Raw genomic sequence first — 16721 nt, forward strand, 5'->3', positions numbered from 1 at the left:
AAAAGTAATAAATAAATTAAATAAAACAATTTTTGCCTAAAATTGAATAACATTTATTTAAACAAATATTAAACCAAAACCGTGTATCATTTACATAAAATTAACCATAAGATATAATAACATCCGGCACCTGCCACTCGGTGGTGGTTTCAATTCCATTGTGTTCCTCGGCCTGGGTTTGCTCATTAGTTTTGTATAGCAGATGTTTATCCTTATTTAGATCAAGTGCTATCAGGCCACTGTTAAGTTAGCAGTAAAATTTGTTAATTGTACAAAATAAACCATTACCAAAATATTTATAATTATAAATTTTTTAACTTAAAATAAACCAATTATGAGTGAAAATGAGTGCAGCTATAAATTTACGTTTTTAAAATCTTTTAAAATTTATATAATATGGCGTGCTAAACTCAAAGTGTTGGCAACCCTATAATGAAAATATTTAAAATTTTTATTTTTTTAATTTTTTTTATACATATATTAAAAAAATGTCTTCTTTAAACCCAGATTAGTAAGCAGTGAAATAAAACTTGTGTTTGTTAAACTTAATATTATATAACATAACACCTTTTAGCCAATTAATATCGGTTTCCTTAAAACTATTGAACATCACAAACAGAGAGTAATTAGTTTTAGGTTAAAAGTACGTACGAATTACTAAGACCACGATAGAACCATGATTTCCATGATTTACCCGATACATCGTCTACTTTAGCCTCTAGAGCCGAGCAGAAGTGACGACGATCGTGTGAACGTCCACTCTTGGCATCACACAAGATTCGCTTTCGACACTCCGAGTCACATGTGGGTCTTACGGGGGAGTTCTTCCAATAGTTTCTGGAATGATATAGAAAGATAAACATTTTAGAAATTATAAAATATAGTCTTTAACCGAGTCATTCGTATTGTTATCGTGTCAGTTTTTCAATTAATCGAAGATTAAAGCTGTTTCCGAAAAGGGCAGACAAAAAAAGTCCGAGACTCCGCTGGAAGAACCAAGTATTATGTACTGGAGACAACAAGCACAAGATCAAAGTGCTTGGAAAGCCATAAAAACGTTTATTTATTCCTTACCTAGCCTTCCAACGAGAAAGATATGGCCGAAGCTTGATAAAGAGCGCTCGGATTATCTTCTGAAACAAAGTCGATCCTAACTCAGCAAAGTGATAGCTGTCATTATAGGAAACAGTAAATTTGAAATACCTAACGATGATGACGGCAGAAGCCACCAAGATAACGAAGAAGAGGAATCAATATCACCATCCAGCATTAGGGGATATCCGACTCTGATATCTGGAACATCGATTTTTGGAGGAAACTTTAGAGTTATCTGGAATTAAACTAGATAACCTAAACGCCTTTATCATTGCGTTTAGTTTGGTAAAACAAACTCCAACAGCCCTGATCAGTAGCACTTCGAATCTAAGACTCTCTCCCTCTAAATTTATTCACTATCCCTTTCTGTCTCTGTCTTAATTTTCCTCTTTTGTCTTTTAACTATTAATCTCTTAAATCTCTCATTTCATTGCCACCAACTCTAATCTCTTACTACAACTTCCTCTTTCCTATTCTTCCTTTCTCTCTTAATCTACTTACAGGTATCGGAAAGGGACCAAAAGGACCCGCCCTATGAACCTTTGCAATCTGAAAACCAACCAACCAACCAAATCGATTTCAGACAGAAAAAAGCGAATCGTCTAAAAATGATCCTTTCTTTTTTCAAAATATCAAGACTATTCTATGCTCTATATATCAACAGGATGTCAGATCGGTCAAGAATTCGGAAGTAGTAGATGAAACTTCGCAAAAGAGATAAAATTATTGGATGGGATCAGAAGATACATTTTCTCAGAAATGTATGGCCAAGATTCCAGCTGAGCAACCAACACTTTATAAAAATGATTACCAGTGATCCTTTAAGTCAACTTTCCAACGTTTAGTTTCCAAGTCAAGTGAACAAACAAGCAACATCTCCAACTCGATGGGTAAGGATCATCACACAGATCATTATGTCCTTCCAAAGGCTATACAACGAAAGACGTTCGAAAGTTTAATTAACACACTGCTAAGAAGGTTAGGTATCATGGATGGTCCAATCGTCCAAATAGCTCAGTTTGTTAGGAAAATATTCCGAAACCTTATTTTGATCCTGTAAGAACTTTTGTGGATGTAATGTGAAGTGTTCAAAAGTAGCTTAGTTGGTAGGAATTGCCGTGATCAAGAAATGGGACTAGTTCCCAAAGTCTATGGCAATTGCATCGATAAGATTGTCACGCTTTATCGTAATTCCATGATAGTCGTATCTCTAACGTTTAGTGCCCTAGATTAGCAACAATCTTCCAAAGACTATACAACCAATGACGTTCGAAAGTTCCGTTAACACTCCGCTAAGAATGTTCAGTATCATGGATGTTTCAATCGTCCAAATCAGCTGAGTTTGTTGAGAAAATATTCCGATGATCCAGCGAGAATTTTAGTGGTTATAATGTAATCAAATGATAGGAGGAGTTCGCTAAAGTTTTTCTTAGCAATTGAACGGTTAAGATTTCATCATGATTGGACTATTAAGTTTGATTTCAATCTGAAAACACCTGCACAACGAAGGGTCTTCAAAACAGGCAATTCCTCTACATGCGCAAGAAATCGGACATTCGCAGACATTATGTTGGAACAAACTTCGTTGAAGCTCGATGGAGCACCCGCCTAAGATCATACTGACTAATATGGTGACATCATTGTTTCGTTCTTCGTTAACCGTTAGCAGTAGAGATCAATACTTGTTACTTGGCCCCTCTAGATTTTCCCTTTAAGGGTTTCCCAAGGTACAGTTCTATATAGTCATAAGACTGCAAAGGTTCTATACCATAATGATATAAAGGTTATCCATTCCAAAACTTACTTATAATACAAATCAAATAACTCTTGATTATGCGTCAGCTCATTTATCAAATTATCCCAGTCCACAGGTCTCAAAGCTTTCATATTATAAGCAGCTCTAGCCGTATACAATTTATACCAAATAGGATAATCATATAAATTGGCCTCCTTCAAATTCATAATCCAAGATTCGTGATCAACCACAAGGCGAGTAGTGGTATCATGATCACCATCCACATAGTAAATACGATAGCCAGGATTTAAATCATAATAGGGTGAAACGGAGGGGCCAATATAGGCAATGTTATTGGAGTGTCCTAGAAAAGAAAATATTTTTTTTTAATTCAAATTTGTTTAACCCTAATCTTGGCAAATACTTACCCAAATCATGAGGATCATAGAACATTTCAAATTCATCGTAGTGAGTATGACCATAGAATTGTGCCATTATAGTGTTCTCATAACGTGAGATGATTTTATAGAAGTTGCGGGACCACACCTTTAAACAATCTGAATGCCCGGGTGGTATATGACCAATAACATGTACCTTTTCATTGGAGAATTCGGCACTTTGAAGTTCGTAAATGAACCACTGCAGTTCAGTGGCGGGATCAGTGGAGTTTAAAAGTAACCACCTATAAGTAAAGATTATCAAAATCTGTAGAGAGTTCCAAATGACAAACAACTTACCAGTTCTTATTATTACAATAATTCATATTAAGAGATATAATACGAAAACCGGGTCTAACTAAAACCGAATAGAAAGCTCCTCTGCGTATGGTATGCGAAACACTTTGAGGCAACCATCTGCGCCATTGCACATCTAATTCATCATAAAGCCAAGATATTGAATTTTCCACTTGATTAACATAAGGTGGGGGGAAACTATTGACAGGTGCACTTTCATGATTACCCAGAGCTGGGAAAATAGGTACACCAGGGAATTTCTCAGTCATTTGTTTAACAGTTTCTTTAATAATTTCCAAATTTTCCTGTTTCGTTTGATTCCAAACATCATGCGGGGGCAGATCACCAGTCCATAATATATAATCAATATCATTATGAGTATCAGCAATATGGGAGAGCATGTTGTCGACAGTTCTTTTAGGGGTATCGCACTTACGATAATCACCCCATTTACCGGCAGCTGCATTGGGATTTGAGGGTCTACCGCTACTCAAACGGCAGCACAGAGGTTCATTACAATCGGCATTCGAACCCTCAACATAATGAGGATCGTAATGAGTATCGGATATATGCAAAACTTTAAAGAAAGGAGCACCCTCTTTAGGTACTGGTAGCTCTAGTACTGGCGGTTTAGGTACTGGTGGGAATATAACTTCCCATTCATGATAAGGATTATAGATATCTTCACAACCATCTCCTATAACAAAACTACAAATCTCATCGGGACTAAGAGTAGTGCGCTGTAAAACATACACCACCTCTGTGCCAAACAAACTGGAAACACCCTCACATACCCGTGGGCTTTGTATATTGAGATTAGCGCAAAACTGATAAATCATTTTAATGATTTCCTGTTCTGACTTGCCCGTGTGTATATAGTGCAAGAGTAGACCTGCTCCTGCCTTACAGGCCGTACACGATACTTTGGATAAAAGACTATTTTCGATTTCATAGGAAACCTGCTTTAGATTTAGCAGTTTTAAAGCTTTATCGACAAATGGTGGATAGGCCAGACCATCGGGTGTATTATCGCCGTACCACAACATGCGAGAGGTAGATGTTCGATTTTTCAGTTTTCTTAGACGTTCGAGGAACTCTTCGTCATCTTTTTCCGAGGGTTCGGCATTTGTGCGATTGTCATAGTGTTTAAGCTCTACATGAGGTGTTATGCTACGTGGTAACGAAAGGATTTCCCATTCATCTTCGGGTTGTGTCCAATTTACCACCTGGCGTCGGAAATTGTGTAGAGTTGGAAAACCTAGAAAAGAAAATGGAAGAATTTAATTTAAGAATAGGATAATGGCAATATTCGATAATGTCGGTGGAACAGACTATAATCAGTATATAGTTTTGATTGTAAATCAGTCTATAGTCTTAACTGCAGATCAGTCTATATTCTTAACTATAGATCAATTTGTAGTTTTGACTATAGATCAGTTTTTAATCTTGACTAAATATTAGTCATTAGCCTTGATTAAGGGTTAGTCTTGACTATAGATCAGTCTATAGTCTAAACTGTAGAACTTTTTATAGTCTTGAATATAGTTAAGACTATAGTCTCGAATATGGATCAGTCTATAGGCTTGACTATAGATCAGTCTATAGTCTTGACTATAGATCAGTCTATAGTCTTAACTATAGATCAGTCTATAATCTTGACTATATATCAGTCTATAGTCTTGACTATAGATCAGTCTATAACCTTGACTATAGATCAGTCTATAGTTTTGACTATAGCTCAGTTCAGTAGCTCAGATCAGTCTATAGTCTAAACTGTAGAACATTTTATAGTCTTGAATATAGTTAAGACTATAGTCTCGAATATAGATCAGTCTTGACTATAGATCAGTCTATAGTCTTGGCTATAGATCAGTCTATAGTCTTGACTATAGATCAGTCTATAGTCTTGACTATAGATCAGTCTGTAGTCTTGACTATAGCTCAGTCTATAGCCTTGACTATAGATCAGTCTATAGTTTTGACTATAGCTCAGTTTATAGTCTTAACTATAGATCAGTCTATAGTCTTGACTATAGCTCAGTTTATAGTGTTAACTATAGATCAGTTTATAGTCTTGAATATAGATCAGTTTATAGTCTTGACTATAGATCAGTCTATAGTCTAGACTATAGATCGGTACATAGTCTTGACTATAGAACAGTCTATAGTCTTGACTATAGATCAGTCTATAGTCTTGACTATAGATCAGTCTATAGTCTTGACTATAGCTCAGTCTATAGCCTTGACTATAGATCAGTCTATAGTTTTGACTATAGCTCAGTTTATAGTCTTAACTATAGATAAGTCAATAGTCTTGACTATAGATCAGTCTATAGTCTTGACTATAGCTCAGTTTATAGTCTTAACTATAGATAAGTCAATAGTCTTGACTATAGATCAGTTTATAGTCTTGACTATAGATAAGTCTATAGTCTTGACTATAGATCAGTCCATAGTCTTGACTATAGAACAGTCTATAGTCTTGACTATAGATCAGTCTATAGTTTTGACTATAGATCAGTCTATAGTCTTGACTATAGATCAGTCTATAGTCTTGACTATAGATCAGTCTATAGTCTTGACTATAGATCAGTCTATAGTCTTGACTATAGATCAGTCTATAGTCTTGACTATAGATCAGTCTATAGTCTTGACTATAGATCAGTCTATAGTCTTGACTATAGATCAGTCTATAGTCTTGACTATAGATCAGTCTACAGTCTTGACTATAGATCAGTCTATAGTCTTGACTATAGATCAGTCTATAGTCTTGACTATAGATCAGTATATAGTCTTGACTATAGATCAGTCTATAGTCTTGACTATAGATCAGTCTATAGTCTTGACTATAGATCAGTCCATAGGCTTGACTACAGATTAGTCCATAGGCTTGACTACAGATTAGTCTACAGTCTTGACTATAGATCAGTCTACGGTCTTGACTATAGATCAGTCTATAGTCTTGACTATAGATCAGTCTATAGTCTTGACTGTAGATCAGTCCATAGTCTTGACTACAGATTAGTCTATAGTCTTGACTACAGATTAGTCTATAGTCTTGACTACAGATCAGTCTATAGTCTTGACTATAGATAAGTCTATGGTCTTGACTACAGATCAGTCTATAGTTTTGACTATAGATCAGTCTATAGGCTTGACTATGATAAGTGTATGGTCTTGACTATAGATCGGTCTAAAGTCTTGACTATTGATCATTCTATAATCTTGTTCATAGATCAGTCTATAGTCTTGACTATTGATCAGCCTATAGTCTGGACTACAGTCTTGACTATATATAAGTCTATAGATCAATCTATAGTCTTGACTTGATCAATCCATGGTTTTAACTATATATTAGTCTCTAGTCTTGACTATAAATCAGTCTATAGCTTTGACTAAAGATCAGTCCATAGCTTTGGCTATATATTAGTCTATAGTTTTGAGTACATTAGCTGCCATGGCTGTATATTTAAACGTGTCACAAACATAATGACAATATCTTTAAACCCCTTCCTATATTATCGCTCTACTTACCCAAGACCCCAATTTGGTTCCAGCCCATATATGCAAATATGACCATCCATATTATGATGGTCTTTGTTGGGGTCATAATGTTGTTGTACAATAACAAATTCGAGTAGCCGTTATGATCTTGTATTTTTCATCCAAATCACAAAAGAAAACTGAAAAGACGAGAAAAAAGAAAAAATAAAAGAATGAATAAAAAGAAATTCATATTAAAAAATCATTAAAAATTTAAAATACTCTTGTGGGGATGCGGTTGTAGATGCTGCTGCCGTAGCATTGTTATGTTTTGTGTTGCGCTAGCAATAGTTCCACAGTAAAACCGAATCAAACCGACAATAATTACAAAAGTTTAATTAGAAGTCAAAACTTGAGACAAAACGTAGAAACAAAAAAGAAACTCAAATACACAAGTAATTAAGCGCGTTGAAAAGTTTTTTTCTGTTGTTTTTGGTTTGCATGTGATAATGGCAAATCTATTTTACTGAAAAATTTTTTAAATAAGTTTGGGTTGCAGTGGCAAGTACACAATATTGAGGAACAACAACGAAGTTGCATAAGACACTTGAGATTTGTGCCCAAGATGTTTGGCTATCTAAAGCAAGAGTTTAAAAGGGAGTAGAATATAATGAAAATTAGAAATAAGAAAAATATTTTCTTTTTTAGAAAGTGCAAAGTCATGAAATCAAAGTTTCTTAATAGAAACCTCTTTGGTCAAATTCTAATAGTGAATTGCATAACAAACATATAAAACTAAAAATAAAGGTAAATTTAAAAAAAAAATTAATTACAATATGAAATGAAACCAATTGACCTAATTCTAGTTGAAGTGTATAGAAAATGACTGTTAAGAAAGTTGGTTTAAATAAATGAAATGGCCAATAGGAAATGCATATGATTAAATTATGTAAATGTTGAAATTTCTAAAAAAATATTTAAATATCTTTTATACTAAATTGAAAATAAAGTTTAAAAAAAATCTATAAGTCTGGACTATAGATCAGTCTATCGTCTTGACTATTGATCTGTCTATAGTCTTGACTATAGATCAGTCTATAGTCTTGGCTATAGATCAGTCTATAGTCTTGACTATAGATCAGTCTATAGTCTTGACTATAGATCAGTCTATAGTCTTGACTATAGATCAGTCTATAGTCTTGACTATAAATCAGTCCATAGTCTTGACTATAGATCAGTCTATAGTCTTGACTATAGATCAGTCTATAGTCTTGACTATAGATCAGTCTATAGTCTTGACTATAGATCAGTCTATAGTCTTGACTATATATCAGTCTATAGTTTTGACTATAGTTTAGTCTATAGTCTTGACTATAGATCAGTCTATAGTCTTGACTATAGATCAGTCTATAGTCTTGACTATAGATTAGTCTATAGTCTTGACTATAGATCAGTCTATAGTCTTGACTATAGATCAGTCTATAGTCTTGACTATAGATCAGTCTATAGTCTTGACTATAGATCAGTCTATAGTCTTGACTATAGATCAGTCTATTGTCTTGACTATAGATCAGTCTATAGTCTTGACTATAGATCAGTATATAGTCTTGACTATAGATCAGTCTATAGTCTTGACTATAGATCAGTCTATAGTCTTGACTATAGATTAGTCTATAGTCTTGACTATAGATTAGTCTATAGTCTTGACTATAGAATCAGTCTATAGTCTTAGTTGTAGATCAGTCTATGGTCTTGGCTGTTGGTTTGTCTATATTCTTGACTATATATCAATATATAGTCTTGACTATTGATTACTCTATGGTCTTGACTATAGATCAGTCTATAATCTTGACTATAGATCTTGTCTATTGATTAGTCTATAGTCTTGACTATAGATCAGTTTATGCCCTTGACTATAGATCAGTCTATGTCCTTGACAATAGATCAGTCTATAGTCTTGATTATAGATCAGTCCATAGTCTTAACAATAGATCAATCTATAGTCTTGACAATAGATCAGTCTGTAGTCTTGACTATAGATCAGTCTATAGTCTTGACTATAGATCAGTCTACAGTCTTGACTATAGATCAGTCTATAGTCTTGACTAAATTTCAGTCTATAGTCTTGACTATAGATCAGTCTATAACCAATTTATAGTCTTAATTATAGATCAACCTATAGTTTTGGCTACAGAGTGTTTGAGTGTTTTTTTTATCACATTTGTATGGGACCAAAGGCCTCATCCTTGCAAAAACGCATAATACTCTCTGTATTGTAGTTGTGTGTAGGATATAATTAAATATTTTTCATGCTAAATTTTTATTAATGACAGGTGTTGAATAACAAACAAAAATAAAATGCATTTTATAAAGAATAAATAACATGCACCAGTAGTGCAACAAAAACTACACATACAATGCATATGTTGCAATAAATAGTGCTTCTCCCACAAATACACACTCTAATAAAGGGTGATTTTTTGAAGGTGTAAAAATTATAAATTAAGAAATTGTTTTGGAATTTTTCAAAATTTTAACAATTATTATTGTAAGATCTTCCAAAATGTGTTGTGCTTTTTAATAGTGTTGTCAATTAAAAGTTTATTGTTTTTGTTAAACACCCTTTATTATGTTGACAATATTTTGTTTTTGACTTAAACTCATATAAATTTCCATAAAGTCATTCAGTTAATATGGGGCCATAAAAACCAGTAGCGTTTAAATAAAACGACAATAAATCAGAAGAGATTTACAAGATGTTATTATGTGCATTTTACAATACATACACACAAACATATGAACATATTACGTAAATGTGTGTAAACATATATGAGCTTTTATCAAAAATAGTATAGATTTGAGATTATAAAATATATACTTAATAAAGTTATTGATGGTTTATTGTAGGAATTTTGTATGTCAGAAGTGTTTGATAAACTAAAAATAAAATTAAGGGGTTTGGTCTACAATTAGAAGCAAAACTAATGAAAGATCGGCAAAACCGTAAAAGAGTTAGGTCAATATTTTGCATTTATGTATATGTATTTAACAAAATTTTATTAAACTCCCATATACTGCTTTTTAAAATAATGCATATTTGATTAATGATATAAAATCCTTTTAGTTTTTCTTGTTTTTTTTTTGTCCTCTTTTAAATAACTTTATGAATAAAAGACAATAAAAATGACATTATAAGGATTTTTAAGTGGGCGATAATGTAAATGAAATGCTTAAATCTTCTTGTGGATATTTATTGGATTTAGTGGATATTTTATATATAAAACAATATATGAAATATATAAGTACATAGTTTAAGTTTATGGTATGCAATTAATAAAACAAGAGATATAAAGGAAACAAGTAAGGATGTGTGGGTCAGACAAGGACGATCAAATGATGACTAGTCTAGGGACTAGTCTATTGATTATTCTATGGAGTAGTCTATAGGCTAGTCTATGACTTAATCTATAGTGAAGACTATAGGTTAATCTATAGTCAAGACTATAGGTTGATCTATAGTCAAGACTATAGGTTGATATATAGTCAAGACTATAGACTAATCTATAGTCAAGATTAAATTCTAATCTATAGTCAAGACTATAGACAGATCTACAGTCAAGACTAAAGACTGATCTATGGTCACAATTATAGACTGTTATATAGTAATCTATAGTCAAGACTATCGACTAATCTGTAGTCAAGACTATATTCTAATCTATAGTCAAGACTATAGACAGATCTATAGGCAAGACTAAAGGCTGATCTATAGTTAAGACTATAGACTAATCTATAGTCAAGACTATAGACTAATCTATAGTCAAGACTATATACTAATCAATAGTAAAGACTATATTGTAATCTATAGTCAAGACTATAGACAGATCTATAGTTAAGACTATAGACTAATCTATAGTCAAGACTATATACGAATGTATAGTCAAGACTATATTTTAATCTATAGTCAAGACTATAGACAGATCTATATCCAAGACTATAGATAGATCTATATTCAAGACTGAAGGCTGATCTATAGTGAAGACTATAGATTAATCTATAGTCAAGACTATAGAAAGATCTATAGATCAAGACTAAAGGCTGATCTATAGTTAAGACTATAGGCTAATCTATAGTCAAGACTATAGACTAATCTATAGTCAAGACTATAGACTAATCTATAGTCAAGACTATAGACTAATCTATAGTCAAGACTATAGACTAATCTATAGTCAAGACTATAGACTAAGCTTTTGTCAAGACCATAGACAGATCTACATATAGTCAAGACTAAAGGCTGATCTATAGATAAGACTATATGCTAATCTAAAGTCAAGACTAGAGACTAATCTAAAGTCAAGACTATATTATAATCTATAGTCAAGACTAAAGGCTGAGCAATAATCACAACTATAGACTGATCTATAGTAATCTATAGTCAAGACTATAGACTAATCTGTAGTCAAGACTATAGACTAATCTATAGTCAAGACTATATTCTAATCCATAGTCAAGACTATAGACAGATCAATAGTCAAAACTATAGACTGATCTTTAGTAATCGATAGTCAAGACTATATACTAATCTGTAGTGCAGACTATAGACTGATCTATAAACAAGACTATAGAATGATCTACAGTCAAGACTGTAGACAAATCACTAGTAATCTGTTGTCAAGACTATAGACTCATATGTAGTCAAGACTATAGTCTGATCTATAAACAATTATATAGAATGAAATACAGTCAAGACTATATACTGATCAAGCTCAGTCTATTGACTAGTCTATGGAAAATTCTATTGCCTAGTCTATGGACTAGTCTACTGACTGGTCTGTGGACTGGTCTATTGCCTAGTTTATGGAGTAGTCTATTGCTTAGTCTATGAACTAATTTATTGACTAGTATATTTCCTAGTCAGTGGACTAGTCTATTGCCTAGTCTATGGACAAATCTATTGCATAATCTATGGACTTGCCTATTGACTAGTCTATTTCCTTGTATATGGACTAGCCTTGTATATGTACTAGTGTATTGACTAGCCTATGAACTGGTCTATTGACTAGTCTATGAACTAGTGTATTAACTAGCCTATGTACTAGTCTATTGCCTAGTCTATGGACTAGCCTATTGCCTATTCTATGGACTAATCTACAGACTAGTGTATTGTTTAGTCTATGGACTAGTTTATTGGCTAGTCCAGTCTATTGACTATTCTATGGAGTAGTCTATTGCCTAGTCTATGGAATAGAACTATTAACTAGTCTATTTCCTAGCCTATGGACTTGTCTATTGACTAGTCCATGGACTTGAAAACACTCTCAGCATACAAATAACGCGTTATTTTAGCCCAATAAATAAACAATTTTCCAAATTTAGCACAATTTTTCAAATCGTGTTATAATTAGTTTTTAATACATATTTAATATTTAATCTAAATGTATAATCAATAATAACAATTTAATAACTAACTATTTACTAGTCAGGGTTAATTAAAATGTTGTTATTGTATATTAAAAGGCAAAAGCGCTTGTTTTCAAATTATTAAAAATTCAGCACAAATATGATGGCGGGAGGAGAGGAACAGGGGAAAACTATTAAATTTTTCACATACTCGCACATGAATTTATTTCATAATTTAATAATTTATTAATAATATTATGCAGTATTTAAATTAAATAAAAATATATTATAATGAATATTTCAAAAACTGATAATCAAATGTGTCAGTTTTATGACAACAAGTATTATGGTAGATTATAAACTGAATTGAACGCAAAAAAAAAAAAAAAAAAATAAATTCTATAATTATAATTTTTAATGAAATTTTAAATAAATACACAATTAGTATTATTATGATTTTTAATTATATTTTTTTCGCCGCTCTAGCATTTATTTGCCGATTTTAAATAAGCAGATTTTTAATTTTATTTTTATTTGTTTAAATGTTTTATTTACCTTTTGACCTCAATAATAATGTCTGTCCTGCGATGAAAAAAATAGTGAATTTTGTTTATCTTTATTTACAACGAAAAAAAAAAAAAACAACAACATATCGAGTTTATTATATTAAAATTTAAAATTAAAATGACAAAAATTCATTCAGTTTTTGAAACAAACAGCAAATATAAATGTAAATAGTGAAATGAATTGCAAAAAGTAGTAGTAGAGCCAAAAAGGAAAAAATAATAATAACAATATCTACATAAATATTTGTAATATTTACTCTGTGTAAATATTTGCTATGAAACGTGGTGGAATTGGTAAGTTAATGAAATAATATAATACTAATGATATAATTCATATACTTGTCAATAAACTGACCAATAGACTAATCCATAGATTACTTCATAGACTATTCAAAAGACTAGTCAATAGACTAGTCAATAGACTATTTAATGGACTAATCCATACAGCAGGCAATAGACTAGTCCACAGACTAGTCAATAGACTAGTCTATAGAGTAGTGAATAGACTAGTCCATAAACCAGTCAATAAACTTGTCAATATAACAGTCAACAGACTAGTCGTTCATTGACTAGTCCATAGATTACTCAATAGACTGGTCCCTAGTATAGTTCATAGAGTAGTGAATATACTAGTTAATATACTAGTCAATAAACTAGTCCATAGATTAGTCCATAGACAAGTCAATAGACTAGTAGGTAGACTCGTCAATAGAATAGTTCATAGATTAGTCCATAGACTAGACCATAGACTAATCCTTAGATTACTCCATAGACTAGTCCAAAGACTAGTCAATAGACTATTCAATAGACTAATCCATAAAGTATCCAATAGATTTGTCTATAGTCTAGTTTATAGACGAGTCATTAACTAGTCAATAGACTAGCCCATAGAGTAGAAAATAGATTAGTCCACAGACTAGTGAATACACTAATCAATAGACAAGTCTATAGACTAGTCAATAGACTAGTCCATAGAATAGTCAATAGACTAGTCAATATTATAGTCCATAGAGTTGTCAATAGACTTGTCTATAGACGAATCAATAGATTAGTCCATAGACTAGTAAAAAGACTAGTCGTCTATAGAGTATGCTATAGACTAGTTGCCAATAGAGTAGACAATAGAATAGTCCATAGAATAGTAAATAGAGTAGTCAATAGAATTGTCAATAAACTGGTCCATAGACCAATCAAAAGACTAGTCCATGGACTAGTCGTTGAGTAGTCAATAGACTAATTAATAGAGTAGTCCATAGACTAGTGAATAGACTAGTCCATAGACTTGTTAATAAACTGGTCCATAGACTAGTCAAAAGACTACTTCATGGACTAGTCAATAGCCTATTCAATAGACTAGTCTCTGGATTAGTCCATAGATAAGTCCATAGACTAATCAATAGACTAGTCAATAGATTAGTCCATAGTAATAATCAATAGCCTAGTCCATATATTAGTGCTTAGACTAGTCCATAGATTAGTGAATAGACTAGTCAAAAGACTAGTCAAGACTACTTCATGGACTAGTCAATAGCCTATTCAATAGACTAGTCCCTGGACTAGTCCATAGATAATTCCATAGACTAGTCAATAGACTATTCAATAGACTAGTCCCTGGACTAGTTCATAGCTTAATCCATAGCACTAATCAATAGACTAGTCCATATATTAGTCAACAGACTAGTCCATGTATTGTCCTTAGACTGGTCAATAGATTAGTCCATAGACTAGTCCGTAGATTAGTCCATAGAGTAGTCCGTAGACTAGTCCATAAACTAGTAAGTATACTTACTTACTAGACTAGTCCGTAGATTAGTCCATAGAGTAGTCCGTAGACTACTCTATGGACTACTCTGTGGACCATTCTATAGATTAGTCCATAGAGTAGTCCATGGATTAGTCCATAGACTAGTCCATAGAGTAGTCCGTAGACTAGTCTGTAGATTAGTCCATAGAGTAGTCCACAGAGTAGTCCATAGAGTAGTCCATAGAGTAGTCCATAGAGTAGTCCATGGAGTAGTCCATAAACTAGTCCATAGACTAGTCCATAGATTAGTTCAATAGACAATATATTATATCATAATATACAGCTCTAAAAACTACTTCAAGGAGTACATATAATCTAAATAACATTTCCATTGACCCACGTATAAATCTGTAAGTTCGAGAGTGAATTCATAAAATAATATTTTTATTCAATGCTACATATTACACTCTCATACTAACTGGTACATTTTAGTTTTGTTTCTACATTTTATTGTTTATGAACCATTGGATCTCTCTGCAGTTCCCCCTGAAGGTGCCATAAAAAAACTCATATAAACAGACAAGCAATGGCACCTTTAAGCTAACAACATGGACAGAGTGCAATGGAGAGCAGTGTCATTGCCATCGACAAGTGTTACATGCAAGTTGCAATATGTATGCTGGGGAAAAAAATAAATATGTTTAATGCAAATAAACACACACATACATACATATGTACATATAAATGTAAATTATAATTAAATAAAAAAAATGTTTGAAAATACACAAATGCAATAGGATTTAAATGCAAAACAATTAAAGTTCAATCAATATAGAAAACTAAAACGAATAGAGATATTTCTAAATTATTCCTAAATTATGCGGGAAAATCTAATCAAAAACAGTTCAAACTATAAAACTCTTTATTTAGAGCAATAAATTCAAATTTGAATTCGAATAATTGTGAAAAAGTTAAAAATTAAATTAAATGCTTGACTGATTACCGGTGTGAGTTCGTTAGTCACACCTTTGTATTCTAATTAATTCTATTTATTCTTTTTTTCTAAAGCAACTAATTATAGTGATTTATGCTTGTGTGTGTGTGTGTGTGTGTGTGGTTTAGACTTTTATTTATCTCGTTTTAAGCTGTTGGCGAACTTTATAACTTGTGCTTATTTAAAAAATTATTTATTTTTCATATTATAGCTTAAATTTGAAGGTCAAAAGAAAATTTAATGTGTTTTTTTTTTGTGGTAAATAATTTAAATCATAAGATTTATAAAGAATTGCGAAAAAAATGCAAATTATGAGATTTGTTGGTTTTTAGACCGAAAAGTTATATGTTATTAAAAGATAATAATACACTTAATATATTATTATAAAAGAGTCTAATGTAAAACTGTAAATGTTAAAAAAATAACTGCACAAAATTCCCCCTGAAATAAATAATATTTAATAGCTTGTTAATAAATTATATTACTTGCTAGAAATCAGATATTTGTCTATTTTTGTTGGATCTGATGATTTTCAGTTTAACACACACATTTTGATGATTTTTACAAACAAATTCTGGGCTTATCTAGTCCTATAAGTATCATGGCCCTCACTATTCTAGGATTCTATCGAATATCAACCTATACTGATGCTCTTTCTTATAGACTATAGACAGACTATAGACTAAACCCTACACTAGATTATAGACTAGACAAGATAATAGACTATAGTCTAAACTATAGACTAGACTATAGACGAGACTATAGACTAGACTATAGACCAGACTATAGACTAGACTAGATAGACTAGAATATAGACTAGAATATAGACTAGAATATAGACTGACTATAGACTAGACTATAGACTAGAATATAGACTAGACTATAGACTAGACTATAGACTAGACTATAGACTAGACTATAGACTAGACTATAGACTAGACTATAGACTAGACTATAGACTAGACTATAGACT

At 32.1% G+C, this 16721-nt stretch overlaps 1 protein-coding gene across 6 annotated transcripts in view; it reads right to left on the minus strand.

Moving 5' to 3' along the window:
• LOC119607997 (sphingomyelin phosphodiesterase) overlaps positions 1-16721 on the minus strand; it is a 60271-nt gene that overhangs the window by 329 nt on the left and 43221 nt on the right. For 4 of the 6 annotated variants that reach the window (XM_037962197.1, XM_037962198.1, XM_037962195.1 and 1 more), the window contains 6 exons: positions 7099-7247; positions 3568-4822; positions 3259-3512; positions 2900-3194; positions 652-837; positions 38-239 (listed from right to left, as the gene is read on the minus strand). In XM_037962197.1, coding sequence (XP_037818125.1) covers positions 101-239; positions 652-837; positions 2900-3194; positions 3259-3512; positions 3568-4822; positions 7099-7174 — 2205 coding nt within the window. In that variant the 5' untranslated portion in view covers positions 7175-7247 and the 3' untranslated portion in view covers positions 38-100. Of the gene's footprint in view, positions 1-37; positions 428-651; positions 838-2899; positions 3195-3258; positions 3513-3567; positions 4823-7098; positions 7248-16721 lie in introns of those variants that run through there. The other 2 variants (XM_037962200.1, XM_037962199.1) reach the window with 2 other exon arrangements.

The sequence above is a fragment of the Lucilia sericata genome, unplaced genomic scaffold (genome assembly GCF_015586225.1).
Source record: "Lucilia sericata isolate MDLA Ls3-8-SP2 unplaced genomic scaffold, ASM1558622v1 Contig000772F_arrow, whole genome shotgun sequence".
In the NCBI taxonomy this organism is placed as follows: Eukaryota; Metazoa; Arthropoda; class Insecta; order Diptera; family Calliphoridae; genus Lucilia; species Lucilia sericata.